Source organism: Myxine glutinosa, chromosome 7 (genome assembly GCF_964187855.1).
Source record: "Myxine glutinosa chromosome 7, kmMyxGlut1.1, whole genome shotgun sequence".
In the NCBI taxonomy this organism is placed as follows: Eukaryota; Metazoa; Chordata; class Myxini; order Myxiniformes; family Myxinidae; genus Myxine; species Myxine glutinosa.
Window position 1 is genome coordinate 188,424,454 of NC_136267.1, and position 27,327 is coordinate 188,451,780.

Sequence of the window (27,327 nt, forward strand, 5' to 3'; positions counted from 1 at the left end):
AAAACAGGACCAAGTCCAAAATACTCTAGGACCTTGAAAATATATACATGACTTACACGGTCAAAAGCCTTCTCTTGGTCAAGCACAATCAAACCAAGATTGTCATTTTTTATTTTGCACACATCCCAAAGATCTCTCAATAGAAAAATGTTATCGTGTATCTGTCGGTTAGGGATACAAAAAGACTGATCACTTTGAATCAATGACTAGAAGTGGGGCGATGCGTCGAGCTAGAACTTTAGAAAATATTTTATAATCTGAAGTTAGAAGAGAGATTGGACGCCAATTATCAATGAGCTGAGGGTCTCCTTTCTTAGGTAATGAACTAATTACTGCTCTACGGCCGCTCATCGGCAAGTCACCACAACGTAATGAACTAGTAAAGACCTCCAATAGTTCTGGGCCTAATAAGGGCCAAAAGGATTTATAAAACTCTATTGGGAGGCTGTCCCATCCAGGATATTTACCATAGGTAGAGAAGCAAGGGAAAGTGTAAGCTCTTCCAAGGAAAGTAAGGAGCCAAGCTGATCCCTTAGAGCAGCACTTAGCATGGGTAAGTCAGATGTGAAATAACTTATTGAGCCATCGTCAACATCATTTGCCATAAACAAGCCTGAAAATAAGTTATAAACCTCCCTCTTTATATCATCTTGTGACATCACAGTGTTACCAGTTGAGAGCTTTAAGGTTTCAATTTGCCATTAATTGGTCGTCTTTTTTTATCAAAATGGAAGAAAAATTTGGTCGGTGCATCTAAATTATATAGCTGATCCATCCGTAGACGGACCATTGCACCTTTTGCTTGGTATTCGACTGGGTTGTTTAGTCGAGTCTTCTTTTCCATAAGCAAATTATTATTTGTTCTATTTGGGGTTATTTGCCACATCAGTTTGTAACGTCATTATTTCCTTTTTTAGTGCGAACCTCTCCCTTTTTACACTAAAAGATGAGAAATAATTAAACTTTTGGCAAAAGACAGCGATCTGTGCCTTAGTGTAGTCCCACCATAATATCGGGTTATCAAAATTATTCTTTCTTTCTTTGAGGCTAATCCAAAACACTTTGAAAGCTTCACAAAAAGCAGCATTTTCCAGCAACATGACATTGAACTTCCAATATGGACTGCCATGTTGCTGCAGAGCAAGCTTAAAGGACAAAGTTACAGCCAGATGATCAGAAAAAAGAGCAGGCACGATATCAGATTTCAATATCTTGTCAAGCATTACAGTATTGACATAAATTCTGTCTAACCTGGCTAGAGTGTGTATCTGAGACGTACATCTAGACCAAGTAAACTGACGTTGCATAGGGTGTTGAATACGCCAGACATCTATCAATCCCGTCGTCTTAATGATTTTCTCCAAGGGTTTGGCAGATCTAGGATGTGGCTCCACACTGTTTCTGTCTAAAACAGGGTCAACAGTGCAGTTGAAGTCACCACTCATTATAAAAGAGCAATTTAAGTCAATTGTACTCAGAAAATCCTCTAGTTTTAGAAAGAAGTTGTGCCTTTCAGCATTCTTACTGGGAACATAAATGTTTACAAAAACAAAGATTTGATGATTGGCAGTGAATTGAAGACAAGCCAGATGTCCGGGAATTATTTCATTATATTGAACTTGTGAGAGTGTTAATGAGGAGGAGACAAAGAAAGCAATTCCAGCAGTGAGACAATTGATATCACTGAAGAACCACTGGCCCTTCATTAGCCTGCTCCACTGGGCTTGGGCGTTCGGATCTCCATGTGTTTCTTGCAGTAACAAGACATCCAGGTGCAAACGCCGGTCAGATCTTTTACCTGAACTTTGCATTCTAAACTCGCAACACCGGTAATGTTTAGTCTGCCAAAACTAACACTCATTCTTTCAGAAAAAGAAAAAAGATAAATAACTAAGGAGATAAAACAACCCATAGAGACCTCATTTACGAAGCTCCTGCCAAGCTTTCTGAATCATTTTTCTTAACCTGTGCTTCTGAGCCTCAGTGAAATTTGGAGTGTCAGGGTTACGCACAATTTCCTTCATTTAAAAAATCAACACCTGAAGATCGGAAAAATTATCTTTCAGTTCAATGTTCCTTTTCCGATAGGAATCTCTCAAAAAGTCCCGAAGCTCGTCATCCGAAGGGCTGTTTACAGCCTTTAGAATCTGAGAGGACTCTTGACCCTCACCATCAGATTCCTCATATGGGGAATCAATTGGTGTTTCGGCTTCATGGCGCACATCACATGATTGCTCAGTTTCAATAAAAGAAACTTCTTCAGGAACGTTTTGTGCCGGAGTCACATTTGAATCTTCTTCGGGATGCGAGGTGGGGGACTCCAAGCCTGTTTGTGACATGACCACTGTGCTTGGTTCATCGATGTTGCTCTCCTTCAGTGGATTTAAACGATCCTCTTTTATTCTCTCTGTGCCCTTATTTTGCTCATTTATTCCTTTTTTAGAGGGAGATTTTAGGTGCTTTTCCTCCTCTTGCGATTGACAGGAGGAAGCTGCACAATGAACGTCCTCGTGTGAGATGACACTGTCTGAGGGATCAGGAACACTCACTGGGATTGGAAAATTAGAATCCACTTTTTCCTTGATGATGTTTGTACTCGTGGAGGTTTCCTTTTCCTCTAATAAGGCAAATCTGTTATCACATTGAATTCCAGTGATGGAGTTTTCACTGATTTGCCTTTTCCCAGAAGGTGACGCACTTCTTACAGCCGATTTACGTTTTTTGCTTTGGAAACGGTAACAAACCCCTCATTTGCGCTGTCCATTGGTTCAACGGGAGGGGGCGTGTCCACTTGTTTACCTGGTTTATCCTGGACATTTGTCGAGCGGGAAGCGTTAACATTAATCTGTGAGTCATTGTTACCCGTTTCGACCATGTTAGGCTGTTCCTTCTGAAGGCGGCAAAACCGTTTCATGTGTCCCACTGCACCACAACCAAAGCACTTTCGGGTGTCAGTGGTGATGTATACTTGGTAATCGCGACCATTAGCAGTGGATTTTAAAACAACATTCAAAGAGGAATATGTATTCCTTTTTGAGAACCATAAATACCTGTCTACAGAAACTCATCACGTTACTGACACATTCATCCTTACAGCCCAAAGGGAGCATTATTAATGGGGACACAGCGACCATATCACTGCAGTGCTGCAAGGATGGTATCGCTGTCCAGGAATGGTGGTACTTTCAAAATAACCACTTTCTGAGCAGGAGTATCCAAGGGATATACCATAACAAAGTGTCCGGAGTCGAGGGACAAACCTTGTTGTGCGATGAGAGCAACGTGCTCTACATCGGACACAAACACGATAACTCATTTGTTCATACGCGACGCGGCACGTACCTTATCAAACCCGATCATGTTCCCGATCGCGAGAACAATCGCTTCTACTGAAACACCCTCAGGTGGAGAACACGCAATACCATGCTCACGTGATAATTGATCGAATGCTGCATATCGCTGCGAGTGAGCTGCATATCGCAAATCAGTGATTCCCTAAGCTCTGCTGCGAGTGAGCAGAGCTTAGGGAAAGGGAGCATGAAGAAAACAAACTAAGGAATTATAAGTGAGAAAAAAAAGGTTTGAAGTGAAGAAAATAAGTTGGGAAAAAAGAACAGGGAACCGCCCAAAACGATGATTACCCTTAACCTACACGATAAGTGTGCTCTATGGCTCTCTCTCTCTCTCTCTCTCTCTCTCTCTCTCGTCTCAACATAGAAGGGAGACACAGGGAAGCGTTACAAACAGAAACAAGGACACGAAGGAGCGAAATGGGGGGATAGGACAAACAACCAAGACAGAGCACTCACGACACGAAGCGGGATGCTGCCATGACACTGCATCCAACGCACCAACAGCCAGCAGGTGGGGGAGAGAGAGAGAGAGAGAGAGAGAGAGAGAGAGAGAGAGAGAGAGAGAGAGAGAAAGAGAAAGAGAAAGAGAAAGAGAAAGAGAAAGAGAAAGAGAAAGAGAAAGAGAAAGAGTAAGAGTAAGAGTAAGAAAGAGAGTAAGAGTGAAAGTGAAAGTAAGTATAAGAGAGCATGTGCATGCATGGGCTTTCTCAGGATTGAAAGACATTCCAAGTGTTTGACCAGATTGCGATTTTGGCAAGGTCTTAGGACAGGGAAGAGGCTGCTGCCTCTCTGTCTGAAGGATGAGGGATGGCACGGTAGAGAGTCGGGTCATCAGTCACAGCATCAGATAAAGATAATTTCCCAAAGAGTCAGAGAGATCATTGATGGAGATTGGGAAAAAGATGTGGCCTAGAACACTGCGTTGGGGTCCTCCAGCCATGACAGGGGAGAAGACTTGTTGTACACCTCCTCTTCCAAATTATTCCTCGCCTTATACACAGCTCTTGTTGCTGCTTCTTCTTCTGCCCATACATGTGCAGCAATCCTGCATCCGGCTGCCTCCCTCTATCCTTCATCTTCTCTATCCTCTTCCAAACTTCCGTATTTTCACCAACTTCCTTTGATACTTCCTCCTTCCACCATACCTGGTTGCTATTCCTCGACGATGCACCCTTTCCTGACGTCCTTCCACACAACAATTCTGCAATTCCCTTCAATGCCCCTCTGTACATCTTCCACTCCTTCTCTAAACCTTCTGCTTCTTCGCTAAGTTGTTCCTACCTGGCCCTCACCCTCTCCTTGTACTCTACGGTGACGTCTCCCTACAATTCCCCCACCTAATAGCCTTCCGACCCCTGCTCTTAAAATCGCCCCTTTTCTTCATCCTCACCACAAATACCACAGGCCTGTGCTGAGTGGTAGCATGCTCTCCCGCCACTGCCTTGCAATCCTTAACCCTAGACAGCTGTTGCTTCCTTACCCCCACCAAATCCAATAATGATCTGTGCTGTCCTTGCCACCAGCTCTTGACACTCTCGATACCTTTTTCTCCAACCAAATTTACCAACACATTCCTCTTTACCCAGCTCCACTACTCCAACATGCATGTTAAAGTCCCCCACAATGCACAGCATCACCTCCATCTCAGCCATTCCCATCATCCTCTCCAGTGCGTCCCTGAATTCCTGCTTCTCTGCCCCAATCCTTCCTGTTTGTGGCCCATATACTGACATAACGAACATTAATTTGCCTCGACATCACCATCACCATGCCATAACTATCTGTCTCTCCCACCGTTCCACTCTGACCACCTGCTTGCTGATCTATTCCGATACTATCCATTACTCCTTCCATCCCCAATCACATGCAACAGCTTGTATCTGCCTACCTCATCCTGTCTTCTTTCCATCTGGTCTCCTGCATGCACAACACTTCCAACCTCATTCCCTGCATCAACTCTGCCCCCCCCCCCCCACCTCAACCCCTCTCTCCCTCCCTCCGCCCCCATTGATCCCACATTCAAATGACATAGCCGAACCTCGCTTCTGAACTGCTGCCCGTGTGGCAGAGCTAGTACCATCTTGTTTAATTTGGGATGCTCACGACATCAATCAACAGCACTGTCCTGACTGACTTACTGGACTTCCTACCCTAGGCTGTTATCGTAAACCTGTGTGCGGCACGCACACACACACGCACACATGCACATGTACAGTGAGAGAGTTCCGCTTTCACTCAATAGGCACGTACAGTGAGAGAGTTCTGCTTTCGCTGACAAATAAGCATGTACAGTGAGAGAGTTCTGCTTTAAATCCTCAATAAGCATGTACAGTGAGAGAGTTCCGCTTTCGCTCTTCAATAAGCATGTACAGTGAGAGAGTTCCGCTTTCGCTCCTCAATAAGCATGTACAGTGAGAAGTGAGAGAGTTCTGCTTTCGCTCTTCAATAAGCATGTACAGTGAGAGAGTTCCGCTTTCGCTCCTCAATAAGCATGTGCACTGAGAGAGTCCGCTTTCTCTCCTCAATAAGCACGTACAGTGAGAGAGTTCTGCTTTCGCTCCTCAATAAGGATGTACAGTGAAAGAGTTATGCTTTCGCTCCTCAATAAGCATGTACAGTGAGAGAGCCCCACTTTCACTCCTCAATAAGCACGAACAGTGGCCCGCTTTCACTCCTCAATAAGCATGTACAGTGAGAGAATCCCACCTTTGCTCCTCAATAAGCACGTACAATGAGAGACAATGTTGGGACAGTGACAGGGAGATCAGGAGAAGCGGTGGTAGTATTGGTCAGCGGAAGAGTGGACATATGTTGTGTGCAGGAGACGAGATGGAATGGGAAGTGGTGTGAGAATGGTGAAGGGTAGGCAGGGACAGAAATACAAGTTTATATGGCAAGGGTGTCTGGAGGGCGTGAATGGTGTTGGTGTCCTGTTTTCTGAGGAGTTTGTAGACAGTGTGGTGAGTGTGACTGGAGTGAGTGAAAGGTTGATGATGGTGAAAATGATGATTGGAAAGCTCTTGGTGAATGTCATCTCGGGAAATGCTCCGCAGGTCGGTCGGAGCGATGAAGACAACGACACGTTCTGGTGTGCAATAGAGAAGCTGATGGAAAACGTGAAAGATGAGGAAGTTGTTGTGGTAGGAGGAGACCTAAATGGACATGTGGGAAGGAGTATGGACGGTTTTGAGGGAGTTCATGGGGGTTACGGATATGGTGTGAGGAATGGAGAAGGTGAAAGGATTTTGGAGTTTGCTGATGTAGCTGGTTTGTTGATTTGCAATACTCAGTTCCAGAAAGAGGATAATAAGCTTGTTACATACACGTCAGGTGGGTCGACGACAACCGTTGACTACCTCATGGTGTGTAGGCGAGATAGGGGGAACCTCCGGGACACAAAGGTGATCCCGGGGGAGGAGGCTGTTTCACAGCACCACTTGGTTGTCTGCGACATAAGGACGAAAGGTGCGAGGAGAGCTCGGCGAGTGAAGTACCAACCGAGAATGAAGGTGTGGAGATTGAAAGAGGTGATGGTGAGGGAGGCATTAAAAGAGAGGCTGAGTATGGTAGAGGATGATGTGGTTGAGCTTGAAAGTGGTTGGAAGTCAATGAAAGATAGTCTGTTGGGAGGCGTTGGTAAGGTATGTGGATGGACAAAAGGACCAACGAGGCACTCGGAAACATGGTGGTGGGATGATGAAGTTGGAAAGAGGATTGACGAGAAGAGGAAGAAGTTCAAGGAGTGGCAGAAGGCGAAAGGAAACGGGGGTAGAAAAGGCAGAGCATGAAAGTTATAAGGCAGCCAAGAAGGCTGCAAAGAAAGAGGTAGCAAAGGTGCAGGAGGCATGTAGGAAAATGTTCGGAGAACGCTTGGATTCGGAAGAGGGTCAGAGAGCGGTATTCAGGATTGCAAAGCAGATAGCGAAAGAGAGGTGTGATGTGATGGGGGTGAGTTGCTTGAAGGATGAAGTGGGACAAATTGTTGTGGACCCAGATGGAATTAAAGGAAGATGGAAGAGATATTAGTCAGGTTCACTATGTCAATAAATTATATTTCGTTCAAAATCATGGTAGATTAGCAAACCTATACATTTTTGGAAAGGTTATAGCATAAGGAAACTAAAAATCAGTGTTTACATTTGGAGAGATACCTGTATGGCGGCCATTTTGGATTTTTAAAATGGCCACTGTAAAATACATATTTTGTTCTATTTCTGCCTCTAATTACCCTAAAAACTTTTTAAAATATACTAAACCTATATTTTCAGGGACAAGGAATCCAATGAAAGTATCAAATTAGTGCTATGGGGGATGGTAAGACACGAATCAAAGGTTTTGAATTGCAAAATACTGTCTTTATATTCGCGATAAGTTGCATAATCAAATACATGTTATCATTTTGTACAGGCAGTTAATAACATCAAAATGTGTCACAATAATTCATATCACCAAACATACACAGGCAGTCAGCAAAATCATACATACACATGCAGTCGGTATAACTTCACATCTACACAGGCAGTCAATGACAAAATATACACAGGCGGTCAATGGCATCAAACATACACGATTACAGAATATGCCATTTAGAGTTCGTCATCACTGTCCTGTGTGTCGTATCCGACAATATAGTCCGCATCGTTTTCACAGTCCGTTCCACACAAGCAAAGGTCGGTCAAATTGATTGGCAAATCGAATTGGTCGAATGGTCGATCGAATCGAATGCGATGAATTGAATCGAATCGATCGAATTGGTTGAATGGTCGAATGGTCGATCGAAGCGATTGGTCGAATGGTCGAATTGGTCGAATGGAATTGGTCGATTGGTCGAATTGGTCGAATCGAATTGGTCGGAATTGGCAAATGTAAACATTGATTTTCAGATTTTCCATGTAATAACGTTTCCAAAAATGTATAGGTTTGCTAATCTACCATGATTTTGAACGAAAAAACATAGTGAACTTGACTATATATGGAAATACTGTTGAATGCAGAGAATGAATGGGATGACAACAAAGAGAGTAACCCAGTTTTAGCACCAGCAGAGAAGATAACTGAGAAGGAAGTTGAGGAAGCAATAAAAGCAATGAAGAGTAGAAAAGCGGGAGGGCCGACAGGAGTTGTGGGAGATATGTTGAAGGCAGCAGGAAGTTGGGGTGTGAAGAGAATGACAGAGATCTGTAATCTGGTGGTGAAAGAAGGCCGCATTCCATTGGATTGGGAACAAAGTACCCTCGTCCCTCTATACAAGTCGAAAGGTGACCCTCTGAACCAGCATTTCCCAAACTGGGGAAAATTTCCCCCTGGGGGGAAATTTTAGGATTCCAGGGGGGAAACTTGTAGGTTTGTATGTATGTGTAGGAGTGTGTGGGTGTGTGTGTTGCTATATTTTTATGTTATTTATTATGTTATTTATGTTATTAAGCGAATACATTTTGGTTTGGCTACTTTTTTCCTTGTTCATATATATATATATATATACACACACACACATATACATATACATACACACACACACATACAGTCACGTGAAAAATTAAGTACACCCCATGTAAAGTTTTGACTTTTTCAACGTATTTCAACATACAGCTATTTGATCTTCATTTCAACAATATTGATAGATAAAGGTGATATAATGTAACAAATATCATGAAACATTTACATTTTGTAGTCCATTGTATAATTTAAATAAACTTAAATGCAAATTTCGCATGTGGAAAAAGTAAGTACACCCTTGGCTCTAATCGGTGGTATTGCCCCCTTTGGCAGAAACAACCTCAAGTAGGCATTTCTTATAACTGTCTACCAGTCTCTGACATCGACTGGGAGAAATTTTTGCCCACTCCTCCATGCAGAATTCTTTCAGCTGTGCGATGTTTGAGGGGTTTCTTGCATGCACAGCTCGTTTCAAATCCCCCCACAACATCTCGATGGGATTTAGATCCGGGCTTTGACTTGGCCATTCCAGAACCCTCCATTTCGTTCTTTTCAGCCATTCCTTGGTGGATTTACTGGTATGTTTAGGGTCATTGTCATGTTGCAAGGTCCACCTTCGGTTGAGCTTCAACTTGCCGACAGATGGCCTCACATTATCCTCAAGCACCCTCTGGTACAATGAACAATTCATAGTGGATTATATGATGGTGAGCTGCCCAGGCCCTGATGCAGCAAAGCTGCCCCAAACCATAATATTTCCACCACCATGCTTTACAGTTGGTATCAGGTTCTTGTGGTCAAATGCTGTCTTTGGTTTTCACCAAACATGTCTTATGGTACTGTGGCCAAATATTTCTACCTTTGACTCATCTGTCCAGAGCACATTGTTCCAGAAGTGCTGGTCTTTGCCGAGGTGTGATTTGGCAAACTTTAGTCTTGCCCTGATGTTCTTTCTGGACAGCAAAGGTTTCCTCCTGGCACATCTCCCATGTAGATCAAATTTGTGCAGCCTCTTTCTAATGGTAGACTCGTGCACTTTGACATCAACAGTGGCAAGAGCTACCTGTAGGTCCCGTGATGACATTCTGGGGGTTCTTAGAGACTTCTTTCAGCATCTTGCGGTCTGCTCTCGGGCTGAACTTGCTGGGGCGGCCTGGCCTGAACAAGTTGGCAGTTATTTGGAATCTTCTCCACTTGTAGATGATCTTCCGGACAGTCGAATGATTGATTTCAAATTGTTTGGAGATCTTTTTAAATCCCTTCCCAGACTCGTAGGCATCGATAACCTTCTTTCTGAATGCCTCAGAGAGCTCTTTTGATCTAGGCATGGTGACAGCGCAGACTTCAACAACAAAGAGCAAACCAAACTAAATGTCTGAGGTTTAAATAAGACAGGTTCCTCCAAGATCCTCTCTAACGATGTTCTAATCATTTGCACCTGAGCTGGTGCACCTGATTCTCATTATAGGTATTTGAAGTAGTGATAAATGTAGGGGTGTACTTACTTTTTCCACATGCGCAATTTGCATTTATGTTTATTTAAATTATACAATGGACTACAAAATGTAAATGTTTCATGATATTTGTTATATTATATCACCTTTATCTATCAATATTGTTGAAATGAAGATCAAATAGCTGTATGTTGAAATATGTTGAAAAAGTCAAAACTTTACATGGGGTGTACTTACTTTTTCACGTGACTATATATATATATATATATATATATATATATATATATATATATATATATATATATATATACATACACACACACACATATATATATATATATACACACACACAGTATATATATATATATATGTATGTATATGTGAGAGGTGGGGGGAAATCCAGACAGTTGAACTGGGAAACGACAGCAAAGAGGTTTGGAACCCCTGCTTTTCTGGACTGTGGCTTGTACAGAGCGATAAAGTTATTGGGGCATGGAATGAAGGTATTGGAAAGGTTGTTGGAGAGGAGGATAAGGAAGAAAGTGAAGATCGACGAAATGCAGTTTTGATTTATTCCAGGAAGAGGAACGACAGACGCGCTTTTTATTGTAAGGCAGTTGCAGAAGAACATGGAGAAGAGGAAGAAGTTGTTTCTTGGGTTTCTTAATCTGGAGAAAGCATTCAATAGGGTTCCACACGAAGTAGTGACATGGGCATTTAGGAAGTTAGGAGTGGAGGAATGGTTGATCAGGGTAGTGATGGCAATGTAGGAGAGAGCGCGCAAAGCTGTAAGGACGAAGGACGGGAACAGTGGTGAGTTGGAGATGAAGGTGGGAGTGCATCAGGGGTCAGTACTAAGTCCACTACTATTTGTAGCTGTGATGGAGGTGCTGGCTCAGAATGTAAAGAAGGGTTTACCGTGGGAGTTGTTGTATGCAGATGATCTGGTGTTGATTGTGGAAAGTATGGATGGACTGAAGGTGAAGATGAACAAGTGGAAGGAATGTTTGGAGACAAAAGGTCTGAAGGTGAATATCGGAAAGACAAAGGTGATGGCAAGTGGTAAAGCATGTGGTGAGGTGGAAAGAACATGGAAGTGGCCGTGTGCTGTGTGCAGGAAGTGTGTCGGAGTGAACGCCATTCAATGTACAATGTGTGCAGAGTGGGTTCATCAAAAATGTTGTGGTCTGAGAGGGTCATTAACTAGTGTGGTAGCTACATTCAAGTGTAAGGTGTGCACAGAGGGAGCTGCAGATGGAGGGAATGTTGAGGTGGATCTTGGAGACGGCGTGAAGCTGGAAGGTGTGAAAACATTTTGCTTCCTTGGAGACATGTTGACTGGAGAAGATGGATCAGACTTGGCAACGGTTGCTGGAGTGAGATGTGCATGGAAGAAGTTTCGGGAACTGAGTGGCGTACTGACGAGGAGGGGAGTGTCGTTGAAGCTGAAGGGAAAGGTGTATGCTGTATGTGTGAGAGGTTTTATGATATATGGGAGCGTTACATGGGTTATGAACGTCGAGCAGCAACGAAGGCTGGAAAGGGTGGAAATGCGAATGGTTCGGTGGATGTGTGGAGTATCATTGAGAGAGAGGAAGACAAATGATGAATTGCGAAATATGATGGGAATAGAGGCTGTGATGGATGCTGTGAAGAGAAACAGGTTGAGATGGTTTGGTCATGTGTTGAGGAAGGATGAAAGTGACTGGTTGAGAAGAATGATGGAAATGAATGTAGAAGGAAGTAGAGGACGGGGAAGACCGTGAAAGACTTGGCTAAAGGTGGTGGAAAAAGAAATGCGGGCAAAGGGGTTAACAAGGGGAGATGCAGAAAATAGGGCAAAATGGAGAAGATTGTCATGGGGCCCGCAAGGCTAACCCCTGCTCTAGCAGGGAAAATGGCCTTAAAATGCCTGTTGTTGTTGTTGTTGTTGTCGTGAGAGAGTCCCACTTTCACTCCTCAATAAGCATGTACAGTGAGAGAATCCCGCTTTCACTCCTCAATAAACACGTCAATAAACACTCCTCAATAAACACGAGAGAATCCCACCTTTCCTCCACAATAAGCAAGTACAGAGAGAGAATCACACAATCACTTCGCAATGAGCATGTACAGTGAGAGAGTTCCACCTTCTTTGCTCAATAAGCATGTACAGTGAGAGAATCCCACCTTTGCTCCTCCATAAGCACGTATAGAGAGAGAATCACACTATTTAGTCCGGCAGCTAAGCTAAATATAGCATAACAATTGTGCATTTTGTGAGGAAAGCACCAAATTTGGCACACTAGTAGACTATCATATTAAGAAAAGATCTGGATATTGGGCCATCTCAGATTCAGAGATTTGATTTTTGCAAGATTTCCAGATTTTGCTGATTTGCAAGCTGAGATTGCAACGCCAGGGACGGCCGACTCCTTCCTGCGAGCTGCCCACATCACCCGCACAAGAAGAGCTCATCAAATCACTGCAGCGGCACTGCACATCCTGCAACACCGTGCGTATGAACGCCACTGTATGACATGCTGATTATGCAGAAGACCTGCCTGAGTTCGAAGACTGGTGTCACCAGAGAGGAGAAGACATTCCCAACTTTCAGTACTGGGCAACTGTGCTGGAACTAGAGATGTTGGTACTGGTCTACGTGCGTTCTCTGCGGCAGGCTTCATTCACGATGTACCTTGATGCCCTGACGGAACTGGTCCCATGGTTCCATGCCTTAGACCACACACACTATGCCAGGTGGGTCCCTGTTCACCTGAGGGACATGGTTGCACTCCCAATGAAGCACCCAGATGTAGCCAGAGAATTCAGGGCTGGCAACTTCACTGTACAGAAGACGAAGAAGGTGTTCTCTTCGATCCCAATCGAATCGAAAACTTGCAAAAATCAAATCTCTGAATCTGAGATGGCCCAATATCCAGATCTTTTCATAATATGATAGTCTACCAGTGTGCCAAATTTGGTGCTTTCCTCACAAAATGCACAATTGTTATGCTAAGTTGCCCCACTAATTTTGTAGTAACAGTTTTATAGTATTTTATAGTAACAATTTTATCACAACATTTTTATCGTGACAATTTTATCGTAACATTTTTATTGTATTTTATAGTAATAATTTTCTAGTAACAATTTTGTCATAACAATTTTATAGTAACAATTTTATAGTAATTTTATCATAACAATTTAATAGTAACAATTTTATATTTTATTGTAACAATTTTGGCGTAACATTTTTATCGTAACAATTTTATCGTAACAATTTTATAGTAACAATTTTATAGTAACAATTTTATCGTAACAATTTTATCGTAACAATTTTATCGTATTTTATAGTAATAATTTTATAGTATTTTATTGAAACAATTTTATTGTAACATGTTCATAGTAACAATTTTATCGTATTTTATAGTAATAATTTTATATTATTTTATCGTAATAATTTTATCGTAACAATTTTGTCATAACACTTTTTTTTAGGAACAATTTTATCTTATTTTATAGTAATAATTTTACTATATATTATAGTAATAATTTTATAGTAACAATTTTGTCGTAACAATTTTATCATGGAAATTTTATCGTAACAATTTTATCGTAACAATTTTATCGTAACAATTTTATAGTAATAATTTTTTAGTAATAATTTTATAGTAACAATTTTGCCATAACAATTTTATCATAGAAAATTTATAGTAACAATTTTATCGTAACAATTTTATGGTAATAATTTTATCGTAACAATTTCATAGTAATAATTTTATTGTAACAATTTTTGTCGTATTTTATCGTAATAATTTTATAGTATTTTATCGTAACAATTTTATTGTAACAATGTTTATAGTAACAATTTTATCGTATTTTATAGTAATAATTTTATATTATTTTATTGTAATAATTTTATCGTAATAATTTTGTCATAACACTTTTTTCATAACAATTTTATCATAGAAATTTTATGGGAACAATTTTGTCATAACACTTTTTTTTTTAGTAACAATTTTATCATAGAAATTTTATTGTAACAATTTTATCGTAACAATTTTATAGTAACAATTTTATAGTAATAATTTTATAGTAATAATTTTATTGTAACAATTTTGTCATAACAATTTTATCATAGAAATTTTATCGTAACAATTTTATAGTAATAATTTTATCGTAACAATTTTATTGTAATAATTTTATGGTAACAATTTTTGTCGTATTTTATAGTAATAATTTTATAGTATTTTATCTTAACAATTTTATTGTAACAATTTTATAGTAACAATTTTATCGTATTTTATAGTAATAATTTTATTTTATTTTATTGTAATAATTTTATCGTAACAATTTTGTCGTAACAATTTTATCATAGAAATTTTATAGTAACAATTTTATCGTAACAATTTTATAGTATTTTATGGTAATAATTTTATCGTTTTTTATAGTAATTTTATTGTATTTTATCGTAACATTTTTATAGTAATTTTATAGTATTTTATAGTAATAATTTTGTTGCAACAATTTTGTCGTAACAATTTTATAGTACAGTAATACCCCGGCCTACGTCATTAATTGGTTCCATAAGCCGTGACGTAACTCGGTTTTTGACGTAAACCGGGCGTAATGTCTTAAAAATGCCTTACCACACCACTCAATCCACACTACTCACTCCACACACCATTTATTCCCACATACCAAGTATTCTCTCCATTTATCCACTTGCACCCCATGCAAGTCAATCACTCAACACCATTAAACATGTCCTCAATACACCACTCATACACTTTCTCCGGTCATCCCAGACCATTGCCTCATTTCACCAAGTTCAACGATAACCAGATTCTCACACACACAACCAGTCTCGACCAATGCCTCATTTCACCAAGCCCAAGAGGCACCCACAATTACACACACACACAGCATCATCTAACTAACTACATCCCTCTAATACTTGTGCTTTCCCTGTCTTCCCTTATACTAAGCACTTCCCTCGTCATTAACATCCTTCTAATCTGACTACGTCCCCTCTACCTGTATCAATGTCTCTACTTAAATCACGGTCTCCTATTGTCATCCTTCTAAATCCCTAACAATATCCTCGCCCGCCCTCGGCTAGTTCACACTGCCAAACCCCATAAATCTACTGCTCCTTTTCCCCAACGTGAGGGATGGTAGAGCTACCATCCCTCTACATCAGACACCATCTCCCACTATCACTCCCCAGTCCTCTCGCACTATGAGCCCCCGTCATTGGAGGTACTGGGCCCTGCCTATATATATATATACAAACGTATACTGTATGTCCGAGCCGGCATCGTTATGTTTCGCCGTTGCCACGTTACGTTGGTTGTTTTACACAGTAAAGGAACCTTTACACACGAAAGGAATAATCACAAAAATACCAGCGAAAGGCAAAGCAAGCACGCGACCGCAGCACAGGACAAAATGCATATGGCGTCGCCTTTGTTTTGAATGAGAACCAGCAGATACGCGTACGTATACTGTACGTACATTTTTTAATATTTTTAATGTGCTTTTTATTGTATTTTAAATTGTTTCGATTGTTAAAACATCAACGTTAAAACAACGATCAACGATCGTTAAAACATCCAATTGTTTAAATTGTTTAATTTTTTTCACGTTCGCAGGAGTGACGTAAAGCCGCACATAATGATGTTCGCTGAACTGAAATTTACTCTGGAAGAGTGGCATAAAGTCGGATTTGACGTAGGTCGAAATGGCGTATGACTAATTTTATTGTAACAATTTTATCGTATTTTATCGTAATAATTTTATAATAACAATTTTGTCATAACAATTTATCGTAATAATTTTATAGTATTTTATAGTAATTATTTTATAGTATTTTATAGTATTTATTTTATAGTATTTTATAGTAACAATTTTATAGTAATAATTTTATAGTATTTTATAGTAATAATTTTATAGTAATTATTTTATAGTATTTTATAGTAATAATTTTATAGTAATAATTTTATAGTATTTCATAGTAATATTTTTATAGTATTTTATAGTAACAATTTTTTCATAACAATTTTATAGTTTAATATCGTCAAGGTCTATAATTAATATCAAGGTTAGTTTTGATGAAAACATACTCACAGCGACAAAGGAGACGAGGACTTTGTCGCTTTATGGAAGATGACGTTAAATAACTATAATTTGATATAAATGTGTCAGTAAAATATGTGAAAGAACTGTAAGTAATGATATTACAATTCAACTTGCAAAACAAAACTTTCTCTTTTTGTAAGAACATTTAAAACCTGTGCTTATGGCACGTGCTGTCTAACCGGCACATGTGTATACCCAACAGTTTGAATTTTTGGAACGAATATAACGTATAGCCCCTGCAGGCTATTTGTGTGAAAATACCGGCTGGTTTGTCCAATCAGAACTAAATCGCCCTCTCTAGATAGCCAAGAGCAAGCCTCGTTTAAACTTCATTTACATCATACTCCTCCGGGTTAAAGGTCAAGGTGCAATGGCGGTCTGAAAAAAAAAACGCAATTTTTTGTCATTGCTCAATTTTGCAAATGCAAAATCTCAAAGACCACGTGGCCTTCCAAGGTGTTCTTGCATCATAATAGTGTACATGCATTGAAGTTGTGCACCTGATATTTGATTTGTGGCCTTGACCTACCTTTTTCGGATTGTGGCCTAATTAATCCTAAATAATTATAACTTAAATAATTATCTTCCGTTATTCATGATGTTGAGTTTTATGGATAAATTAAAAGATGAGGAGATATTGTATTAATTTACTAGCGGTAACCTGTGAAAATCACGGGCATAATAAATATAAATATAAATGGTGTTTATGTTCATACAAACTAACTTGCCCTTCCCCTTCCTTTCAAAATAATTGTGTCAGTAGGTGAGGGCGAGACTACCGGAAGTAAGCTGTAACACGTGCCCTTTTGTGGTTTGTTTTCAACGTATCCAATCACGTGACTGTTGTCGCGAAGGGTGCACTAACCGGAAGTTACGTAGTTCCGTGGGCGGCGAAACAAACATTTCGTATTATTTTTCATAAAACTTTATATTGTTAGAAAGAGAATTACTTCTCGCTTGTTGGAAAGTTAAAATTTTAAAGATCAGACAAGAATTAATTGAGTTATGATCAAATAACCTACACCGTTTCCATAATTTCCGGCTGGAACACGTGCCCTTTTGTGGTTTGTTTTCAACGTATCCAATCACGTGACTGTTGTCGCCAAGGGTGCACTAACCGGAAGTTGTGTAGTTCTGCGGGCACCTGTTGGCACCAACATTCATTCTGGAAGATCTCCTGAATATCGCTTTCATTTCTGATCGCATTTATATTTGTATTAAAAGGCGTAGCATGCCTCTCGAGTCGCTGCGCGTCCGGCACACATCGGGACGTCTTCTTCTTCTCCTGGTATCAGGTGCAGCGTCCCACTGTGCGTAAAACAAAATGGCGTGAGTTATTCAAAACTTTTTACTGATTTTCAGCTTTTATTCCACACTTATAGACATTTGGAGACATAGGTATGCTTATATGGAAGGGTTAGTCATAACTACATAGTATCACACATACCTTAGGGTGACAGGAGCAATAGCTGGAGAGAAGTTCTGATTACAAACTTCAGAAATAATGATATAGATATTCTATCCCGAAATGTTGAAGGTCAAGGTCAAATGGCGGTCCGACTAGAATACGCCATCTTGGGATCGCGGGTACCGGGGGAGGCGGGCACCCTTGGTGATGGCTTTGTGATCATATTCGAGTTTATCTAGTTTAGTTCAATGATGAGCCTTCTTTAACCTGTTCATATGTGCCATCCTCCACCAATGTAGAAGCTTTAAGGGCGAATTCACAAATATCAGTGAACATAGTTATTCCTCATTTGCCTTTTCATTGTTTTATTGACTTAATGCATCGATTTCAATGTGATGAAGCAGGATGCATGATTGATATGGAGAAGCAGGATGCATGATTGATATGGAGAAGCAGGATGCATGATTGACATGGAGAAGCAGGATGCATGATTGGTATGGAGAAGCAGGATGCATGATTGATATGGACAAGCAGGATGCATGATTGATATGGAGAAGCAGGACGCATGATTGATATGGAGAAGCAGGATGCATGATTGATATGGAGAAGCAGGATGCATGATTGATATGGACAAGCAGGATGCATGATTGATATGGAGAAGCAGGACGCATGATTGATATGGAGAAGCAGGACGCATGATTGATATGGAGAAGCGGATGCATGATTGATATGGAGAAGCAGGATGCATGATTGATATGGAGAAGCAGGATGCATGATTGATATGGAGAAGCAGGATGCATGATTGATATGGAGAAGCAGGATGCATGATTGATATGGAGAAGCAGGATGCATGATTGATATGGAGAAGCAGGATGCATGATTGATATGGAGAAGCAGGACGCATGATCGATATGGAGAAGCAGGACGCATGATTGATATGGAGAAGCGGATGCATGATTGATATGGAGAAGCAGGATGCATGATTGATATGGAGAAGCAGGATGCATGATTGATATGGAGAAGCAGGATGCATGATTGATATGGAGAAGCAGGATGCATGATTGATATGGAGAAGCAGGATGCATGATTGATATGGAGAAGCAGGATGCATGATTGATATGGAGAAGCAGGACGCATGATTGATATGGAGAAGCTGGATGCATGATTGATATGGAGAAGCAGGACGCATGATTGATATGGAGAAGTAGGATGCATGATTGATATGGAGAAGCAGGACGCATGATTGATATGGAGAAGCAGGATGCATGATTGATATCGAGAAACAGGATGCATGATTGATATGGAGAAGCGGATGCATGATTGATATGGAGAAGCAGGATGCATGATTGATTTGGAGAAGCAGGATGCATGATTGATATGGAGAAGCAGGATCCATGATTGATATGGAGAATCAGGATGCATGATTGATATGGAGAAGTAGGATGCATGATTGATATGGAGAATCAGGACGCATGATTGATATGGAGAAGCAGGATACATGATTGATATGGAGAAGCAGGATGCATGATTGATATGGAGAAGCAGGATGCATGATTGATATGGAGAAGCAGGATGCATGATTGATATGGAGAAGCAGGATGCATGATTGATATGGAGAAGCAGGATGCATAATTGATATGGAGAAGCAGGATGCATGATTGATATGGAGAAGCAGGATGCATGATTGATATGGAGAAGCAGGATGCATGATTGATATGGAGTAGCAAGACGCATGATTGATATGGAGAAGCAGGACGCATGATTGATATGGAGATGCAGGACGCATGATTGATATGGAGAAGCAGGACGCATGATTGATATGGAGAAGCAGGATGCATGATTTATATGGAGAAGCAGGATGCATGATTGATATGGAGAAGCAGGATGCATGATTGATATGGAGAAGCAGGATGCATGATTGATATGGAGAAGCAGGATGCATGATTGATATGGAGAAGCAGGATGCATGATTGATATGGAGAAGCAGGATGCATGATTGATATGGAGAATCAGGATGCATGATTTATATGGAGAAGCAGGATGCATGATTGATATGGAGAAGCAGGATGCATGATTGATATCGAGAAGCAGGATGCATGATTGATAGGGAGAAGCAGGATGCATGATTGGTATGGAGAAGGAGGATGCATGATTGATATGGAGAAGCAGGATGCATGATTGATATGGAGAAGCAGGATGCATGATTGACATGGAGAAGCAGGATGCATGATTGATATGGAGAAGCAGGATGCATGATTGATATGGAGAAGCAGGATGCATGATTGATATGGACAAGCAGGATGCATGATTGACATGGAGAAGCAGGATGCATGATTGATATGGAGAAGCAGGAAGCATGATTGATATGGAGAAGCAGGACGCATGATTGATATGGAGAAGCAGGATGCATGATTGATATGGAGAAGCTGGATGCATGATTGATATGGAGAAGCAGGATGCATGATTGATATGGAGAATCAGGATGCATGATTTATATGGAGAAGCAGGATGCATGATTGATATGGAGAAGCAGGATGCATGATTGATATCGAGAAGCAGGATGCATGATTGATAGGGAGAAGCAGGATGCATGATTGGTATGGAGAAGGAGGATGCATGATTGATATGGAGTAGCAGGATTCATGATTGATGTGGAGAAGCAGGATGCACGATTGATATGGAGAAGCAGGATGTATGATTGATAGGCTATGGAGATACAAGTTGTGCACTCAATATATCACTTGTAATTGGAGTAAGTTGATACTCTTCCTTTTTGTTTTCTCTTTTAATAGTTCCAATATAATGATCAAATCTCTTTTGTTTCCCAGGCCTGACTTGCTGAGATCAGAAAACATCTCGCGCAGTCTTGACTCGGTATCAGGACCAGGCCGATCTTCACGCTCCAAGCCATTTTTCCGAGGACGGCAGCGGCACCGACGCCTTCATGCCCACGGGTGGCTGGCCGACATTAGTACCGTGGTGCGTACGAGTCCCATTCATGAGGACGAAGGCGGTGATGAGGGTGCGGCGGGACGGCATGGTAACGTTACCCCACGTTGCCGTCACGCCGCGCTTCTTGGTCCAGCGTCGCTCCGGCTTCCCGGGCGCCTGATTGGCTCGAGCCCGGACATCGTTTGCTCGGTGCAGGAAGCGGAAGGAGGTCCAGGGTGCACGCCGGGCCGAGATCCTTTTGACGATGGTTGGCGACCCGGCCTGGGAGGCTGTCGTTCGTGTGAGGAACTACGCAAGAGTCGTAGTCTTGAGCATAAGCCCGATAGTTCCCCGACGCTCGGGCCTGGGGGATTAGTAGGGACTGGTCCTGCTGAAACACCTGGCTGCAGCTCAAGCGGCTTCGTGGGTGGAGGAAAACGCATTGTGCAGGATGCCTTCCGTAGCCCTCAACTTTCAAGGAGTTGCAACAAGCCCAAGCCGATGTCGCGTAAGCTTAGCGACCGTGGGAGGAAAGAGGTGAGGCGTCTCAAGGCGGTGCAAGACCGATGTTTTCCTGATCTGTATTCATGATATTAGTCAATTATAGTTTGATATTGCATATAGTTTGAAAATGATGATGTCGTAGGTCACGTGGTTTGGCAGCCATCTTGGATAGAAAAATGAACCTTATCCGATCAACACGAAACTTCACAAATATGATCCCCTACCCATACATATGCAGAGTGTACATTTTAAGGTCATATGTCACGTGGTGTGGCAGCCATTTTAGCTTTAAAGCCGATATTTTAAAAAAATCCCTTCTCTGAAACCGCTTCCCCGATCGATGTGAAACCTGTCATGGCTGGTAAAAATGTGATACTTGAGAACTACTGAAGGGATTTAAATCAAACTTGTTTATTTTTAGGACAGTGAACGAGGGCGGCATCTACCCATTGTGGGACGATGCGGAGGCATATTGGCGACAGTCGCATTGCTTTAGTTTACAGATGGATGGATGGTCTTTTATTTTCAGTAGTCTTACCTAGAGTCTAAAATACAGTAGTCTTTTCTATAGTCTAAAATACAATAGTCTTACCTATAGTCTAAAATACAGTAGTCTTTTCTATAGTCTAAAATACAGTAGTCTTTTCTGTAGTCTAAAATACAGCAGTCTTTTCTCTTGTCTAAAATACAGCCGTCTTTTCTCTTGTCTAAAATACAGTAGTCTTTTATGCAGTCTAAAATACAGTAGTATTTTCTATAGTCCAAAATACAGTAGTCTTTTCTATAGTCCAAAATACAATAGTCTTTTCTATAGTCCAAAATACAGTAGTCTTTTCTATAGCCCAAAATACAGTAGTCTTTTCTGCAGTCTAAAATACACTAGTCTTTTCTATAGTCTAAAATACAATAGTCTTACCTATAGTCTAAAATACAGTAGTCTTTTCTATAGTCTAAAATACAGTAGTCTTTTCTGTAGTCTAAAATACAGCAGTCTTTTCTCTTGTCTAAAATACAGCCGTCTTTTCTCTTGTCTATGATACATTAGTCTTTTATGCAGTCTAAAATACAGTAGTATTTTCTATTGTCCAAAATACAGTAGTCTTTTCTATAGTCCAAAATTCTGTAGTCTAAAATACAGTAGTCTTTTCTGCAGTCTAAAATACAGTAGTCTTTTCTGTAGTCTAAAATACAGTAGTCTTTTCTGTAGTCTAAAATACACTAGTCTTTTCTATAGTCTAAAATACAGTAGTCTTACCTATAGTCTAAAATACAGTAGTCTTACCTGTACTCTAAAATACAGTAGTCTTTTATATAGTCTAAAATACAGTCGTCTTTTCTATAGTCTAAGATACAGGAGTCTTTTATATAGTCTAAAATACAGGAGTCTTACCTGTAGTCTAAAATACAGTAGTCTTTTATATAGTCTAAAATACAGTCGTCTTTTCTATAGTCTAAGATACAGGAGTCTTTTCTGCAGTCTAAAATACAGTTGTCTTTTCTGCAGTCTAAAATACAGTCGTCTTTTCTGTGATCTATAATACAGTAGTCTAAAATACAGTTGTCTTTTCTGTTGTCTAAAATACAGTAGTCTTTTCTATAGTCTAAAATACAGTAGTCTTTTCTGTTGTCTAAAATACAGTAGTCTTTTCTGTAGTCTAAAATACAGTTGTCTTTTCTATAGTCTAAAATACAGGTCTTTTCTGCAGTCTAAAATACAGTAGTCTTTTCTGTTGTCTAAAATACAGTAGTCTTTTCTGTAGTCTAAAATACAGTTGTCTTTTATGTAGTCTAAAATACAGTAGTCTTTTCTATAGTCTAAAATACAGTAGTCTTTTCGAAAGTCTAAAATACAGGAGTCTTTTCTGTAGTCTAAAATACAGTAGTCTTTTCTATAGTCTAAAATACAGTAGTCTTTTCGAAAGTCTAAAATACAGGAGTCTTTTCTATAGTCTAAAATACAGTAGTCTTCTGTTGTCTAAAATACAGTAGTCTTTTCTATAGTCTAAAATACAGTAGTCTTTTCTATCGTCTAAAATACAGTCGTCTTTTCTATCGTCGAAAATACAGTAGTCTTTTCTATCGTCTAAAATATAGTAGTCTTTTCTATCGTCTAAAATACAGTAGTCTTTTCTATAGTCTAAAATACAGTAGTCTTTTCTATCGGCTAAAATACAGTAGTCTTTTCTATCGTCTAAAATACAGTAGTCTTTTCCATCGTCTAAAATACAGTAGTCTTTTCTATCGTCTAAAATACAGTAGTCTTTTCTATAGTCTAAAATACAGTAGTCTTTTCTATCGTCTAAAATACAGTAGTCTTTTCTATCGTCTAAAATACAGTAGTCTTACCTGTAGTCTAAAATACAGTAGTCTTTTCTATAGTCTAAAATACAGTCGTCTTTTATGTAGTCTAAAATACAGTAGTCTTTTCTATAGTCTAAAATATAGTAGTCTTTTCTCCAGTCTAAAATACAGTAGTCTTTTCTGTTGTCTAAAATACAGTAGTCTTTTCTGCAGTCTAAAATACAGTTGTCTTTTCTTTAGTCTAAAATACAGTAGTCTTTTCTATAGTCTAAAATACAGTAGTCTTTTCTATGGTCTAAAATAAAGGAGTCTTTTCTATGGTCTAAACTCTAAAATACAGGAGTCTTTTCTATAGTCTAAAATACAGTCGTCTTTTCTGTGATCTATAATACAGTAGTCTTTTCTGTAGTCTAAAATACAGTAGTCTTTTCTATTGTCTAAAATACAGTAGTCTTTTCTATAGTCTAAAATACAGTAGTCTTTTCTGTAGTCTAAAATACAGTTGTCTTTTCTATAGTCTAAAATACAGTAGTCTTACCTGTAGTCTAAAATACAGTAGTCTTTTATATAGTCTAAAATACAGTCGTCTTTTCTGTAGTCTAAGATACAGGAGTCTTTTATATAGTCTAAAATACAGTAGTCTTTTCTATAGTCTAAGATACAGGAGTCTTTTCTGCAGTCTAAAATACAGTTGTCTTTTCTGCAGTCTAAAATACAGTCGTCTTTTCTATTGTCTAAAATACAGGAGTCTTTTCTATAGTCTAAAATACAGTAGTCTTTTCTATAGTCTAAAATACAGTAGTCTTACCTGTAGTCTAAAATACAGTAGTCTTTTATATAGTCTAAAATACAGTCGTCTTTTCTATAGTCTAAGATACAGGAGTCTTTTATATAGTCTAAAATACAGTCGTCTTTTCTATAGTCTAAGATACAGGAGTCTTTTCTGCAGTCTAAAATACAGTTGTCTTTTCTGCAGTCTAAAATACAGTCGTCTTTTCTGTGATCTATAATACAGTAGTCTAAAATACAGTAGTCTTTTCTGTTGTCTAAAATACAGTAGTCTTTTCTGTAGTCTAAAATACAGTTGTCTTTTCTGTAGTCTAAAATACAGTAGTCTTTTCTATAGTCTAAAATACAGTAGTCTTTTCTGTTGTCTAAAATACAGTAGTCTTTTCTGTAGTCTAAAATACAGTAGTCTTTTCTATAGTCTAAAATACAGTAGTCTTTTCTATCGTCTAAAATACAGTAGTCTTTTCTGTTGTCTAAAATACAGTAGTCTTTTCTATAGTCCAAAATACAGTAGTCTTTTCTATAGTCTAAAATACAGTAGTCTTTTCCATAGTCTAAACTCTAAAATACAGTCGTCTTTTCTGTTGTCTAAAATACAGTCGTCTTTTCTACAGTCTAAAATACAGTAGTCTTTTCTGTTGTCTAAAATACAGTAGTCTTTTCTGTTGTCTAAAATACAGTAGTCTTTTCTGTTGTCTAAAATACAGTAGTCTTTTCTGTTGTCTAAAATACAGTAGTCTTTTCTATCGTCTAAAATACAGTAGTCTTTTCTGTTGTCTAAAATACAGTAGTCTTTTCTATAGTCCAAAATACAGTAGTCTTTTCTATAGTCTAAAATACAGTCGTCTTTTGCATAGTCTAAACTCTAAAATACAGTAGTCTTTTATGTAGTCTAAAATACAGTCGTCTTTTCTATAGTCTAAAATAAAGGAGTCTTTTCCATAGTCTAAACTTTAAAATACAGTAGTCTTTTATGTAGTCTAAAATACAGTCGTCTTTTCTATAGTCTAAATACAGTAGTCTTTTCTATAGTCTTAAATACAGTAGTCTTTTCTATCGTCTAAAATACAGTGGTCTTTTCTATAGTCTAAAATACAGTAGTCTTACCTGTAGTCTAAAATACAGTAGTCTTTTATATAGTCTAAAATACAGTCGTCTTTTCTATAGTCTAAGATACAGGAGTCTTTTATATAGTCTAAAATACAGTCGTCTTTTCTATAGTCTAAGATACAGGAGTCTTTTCTGCAGTCTAAAATACAGTTGTCTTTTCTGCAGTCTAAAATACAGTCGTCTTTTCTGTGATCTATAATACAGTAGTCTAAAATACAGTAGTCTTTTCTGTTGTCTAAAATACAGTAGTCTTTTCTGTAGTCTAAAATACAGTAGTCTTTTCTGTTGTCTAAAATACAGTAGTCTTTTCTGTTGTCTAAAATACAGTAGTCTTTTCTGTAGTCTAAAATACAGTAGTCTTTTCTGTTGTCTAAAATACAGTAGTCTTTTCTACAGTCTAAAATACAGTAGTCTTTTCTGTAGTCTAAAATACAGTAGTCTTTTCTACAGTCTAAAATACAGTAGTCTTTTCTGTAGTCTAAAATACAGTAGTCTTTTCTGTTGTCTAAAATACAGTAGTCTTTTCTGTAGTCTAAAATACAGTAGTCTTTTCTGTTGTCTAAAATACAGTAGTCTTTTCTACAGTCTAAAATACAGTAGTCTTTTCTGTTGTCTAAAATACAGTAGTCTTTTCTGTAGTCTAAAATACAGTAGTCTTTTCTATAGTCTAAAATACAGTAGTCTTTTCTATAGTCTAAAATACAGTAGTCTTTTCTGTTGTCTAAAATACAGTAGTCTTTTCTATAGTCCAAAATACAGTAGTCTTTTCTATAGTCTAAAATACAGTAGTCTTTTCCATAGTCTAAACTCTAAAATACAGTAGTCTTTTCTGTTGTCTAAAATACAGTCGTCTTTTCTACAGTCTAAAATACAGTAGTCTTTTCTGTTGTCTAAAATACAGTAGTCTTTTCTGTTGTCTAAAATACAGTAGTCTTTTCTGTTGTCTAAAATACAGTAGTCTTTTCTATCGTCTAAAATACAGTAGTCTTTTCTGTTGTCTAAAATACAGTAGTCTTTTCTATAGTCCAAAATACAGTAGTCTTTTCTACAGTCTAAAATACAGTCGTCTTTTCCATAGGCTAAACTCTAAAATACAGTAGTCTTTTATGTCGTCTAAAATACAGTCGTCTTTTCTATAGTCTAAAATAAAGGAGTCTTTTCCATAGTCTAAACTTTAAAATACAGTAGTCTTTTATGTAGTCTAAAATACAGTCGTCTTTTCTATAGTCTAAATACAGTAGTCTTTTCTATAGTCTTAAATACAGTAGTCTTTTCTATCGTCTAAAATACAGTAGTCTTTTCTATAGTCTAAAATACAGTAGTCTTTTCTGTTGTCTAAAATACAGGAGTCTTTTCTGCAGTCTAAAATACAGTAGTCTTTTCTATAGTCTAAAATACAGGAGTCTTTTCTGCAGTCTAAAATACAGTAGTCTTTTCTATAGTCTAAAATACAGTAGTCTTTTCTATAGTCTATAATACAGTAGTCTTTTCTATAGTCTAAAATACAGTAGTCTTTTCTATAGTCTAAAATACAGTAGTCTTTTCTATAGTCTAAAATACAGTAGTCTTTTCTATAGTCTAAAATACAGTAGTCTTTTCTATAGTCTAAAATAAAGGAGTCTTTTCTATGGTCTAAACTCTAAAATACAGTAGTCTTTTCTGTTGTCTAAAATACAGTAGTCTTTCTGTTGTCTAAAATACAGTAGTCTTTTCTATAGTCTAAAATACAGTAGTCTTTTCTATAGTCTAAAATACAGTAGTCTTTTTTATAGTCTAATATAAAGGAGTCTTTTCTATAGTCTAAACTCTAAAATACAGTGTCTTTTCTATAATTTAAAATACAGTCGTGTTTTCTATAGTCGAAATACAGGACTTAGTCTTTTCTGTAGTCTTTTCTACAATCTATAATACAGTTGTCTTT

At 38.7% G+C, this 27,327-nt stretch overlaps 1 protein-coding gene across 1 annotated transcript in view; it reads left to right on the top strand.

Annotated features, from left to right (window-relative positions):
- LOC137431903 (mitogen-activated protein kinase kinase kinase 13-like) overlaps positions 1 to 27,327 on the top strand; it is a 439,979-nt gene that overhangs the window by 240,808 nt on the left and 171,844 nt on the right. Inside the window, exon 10 of the mRNA XM_068123737.2 lies at positions 20,600 to 21,239. Coding sequence (XP_067979838.1) covers positions 20,600 to 21,239 — 640 coding nt within the window. The remainder of the gene's footprint in view (positions 1 to 20,599; positions 21,240 to 27,327) is intronic.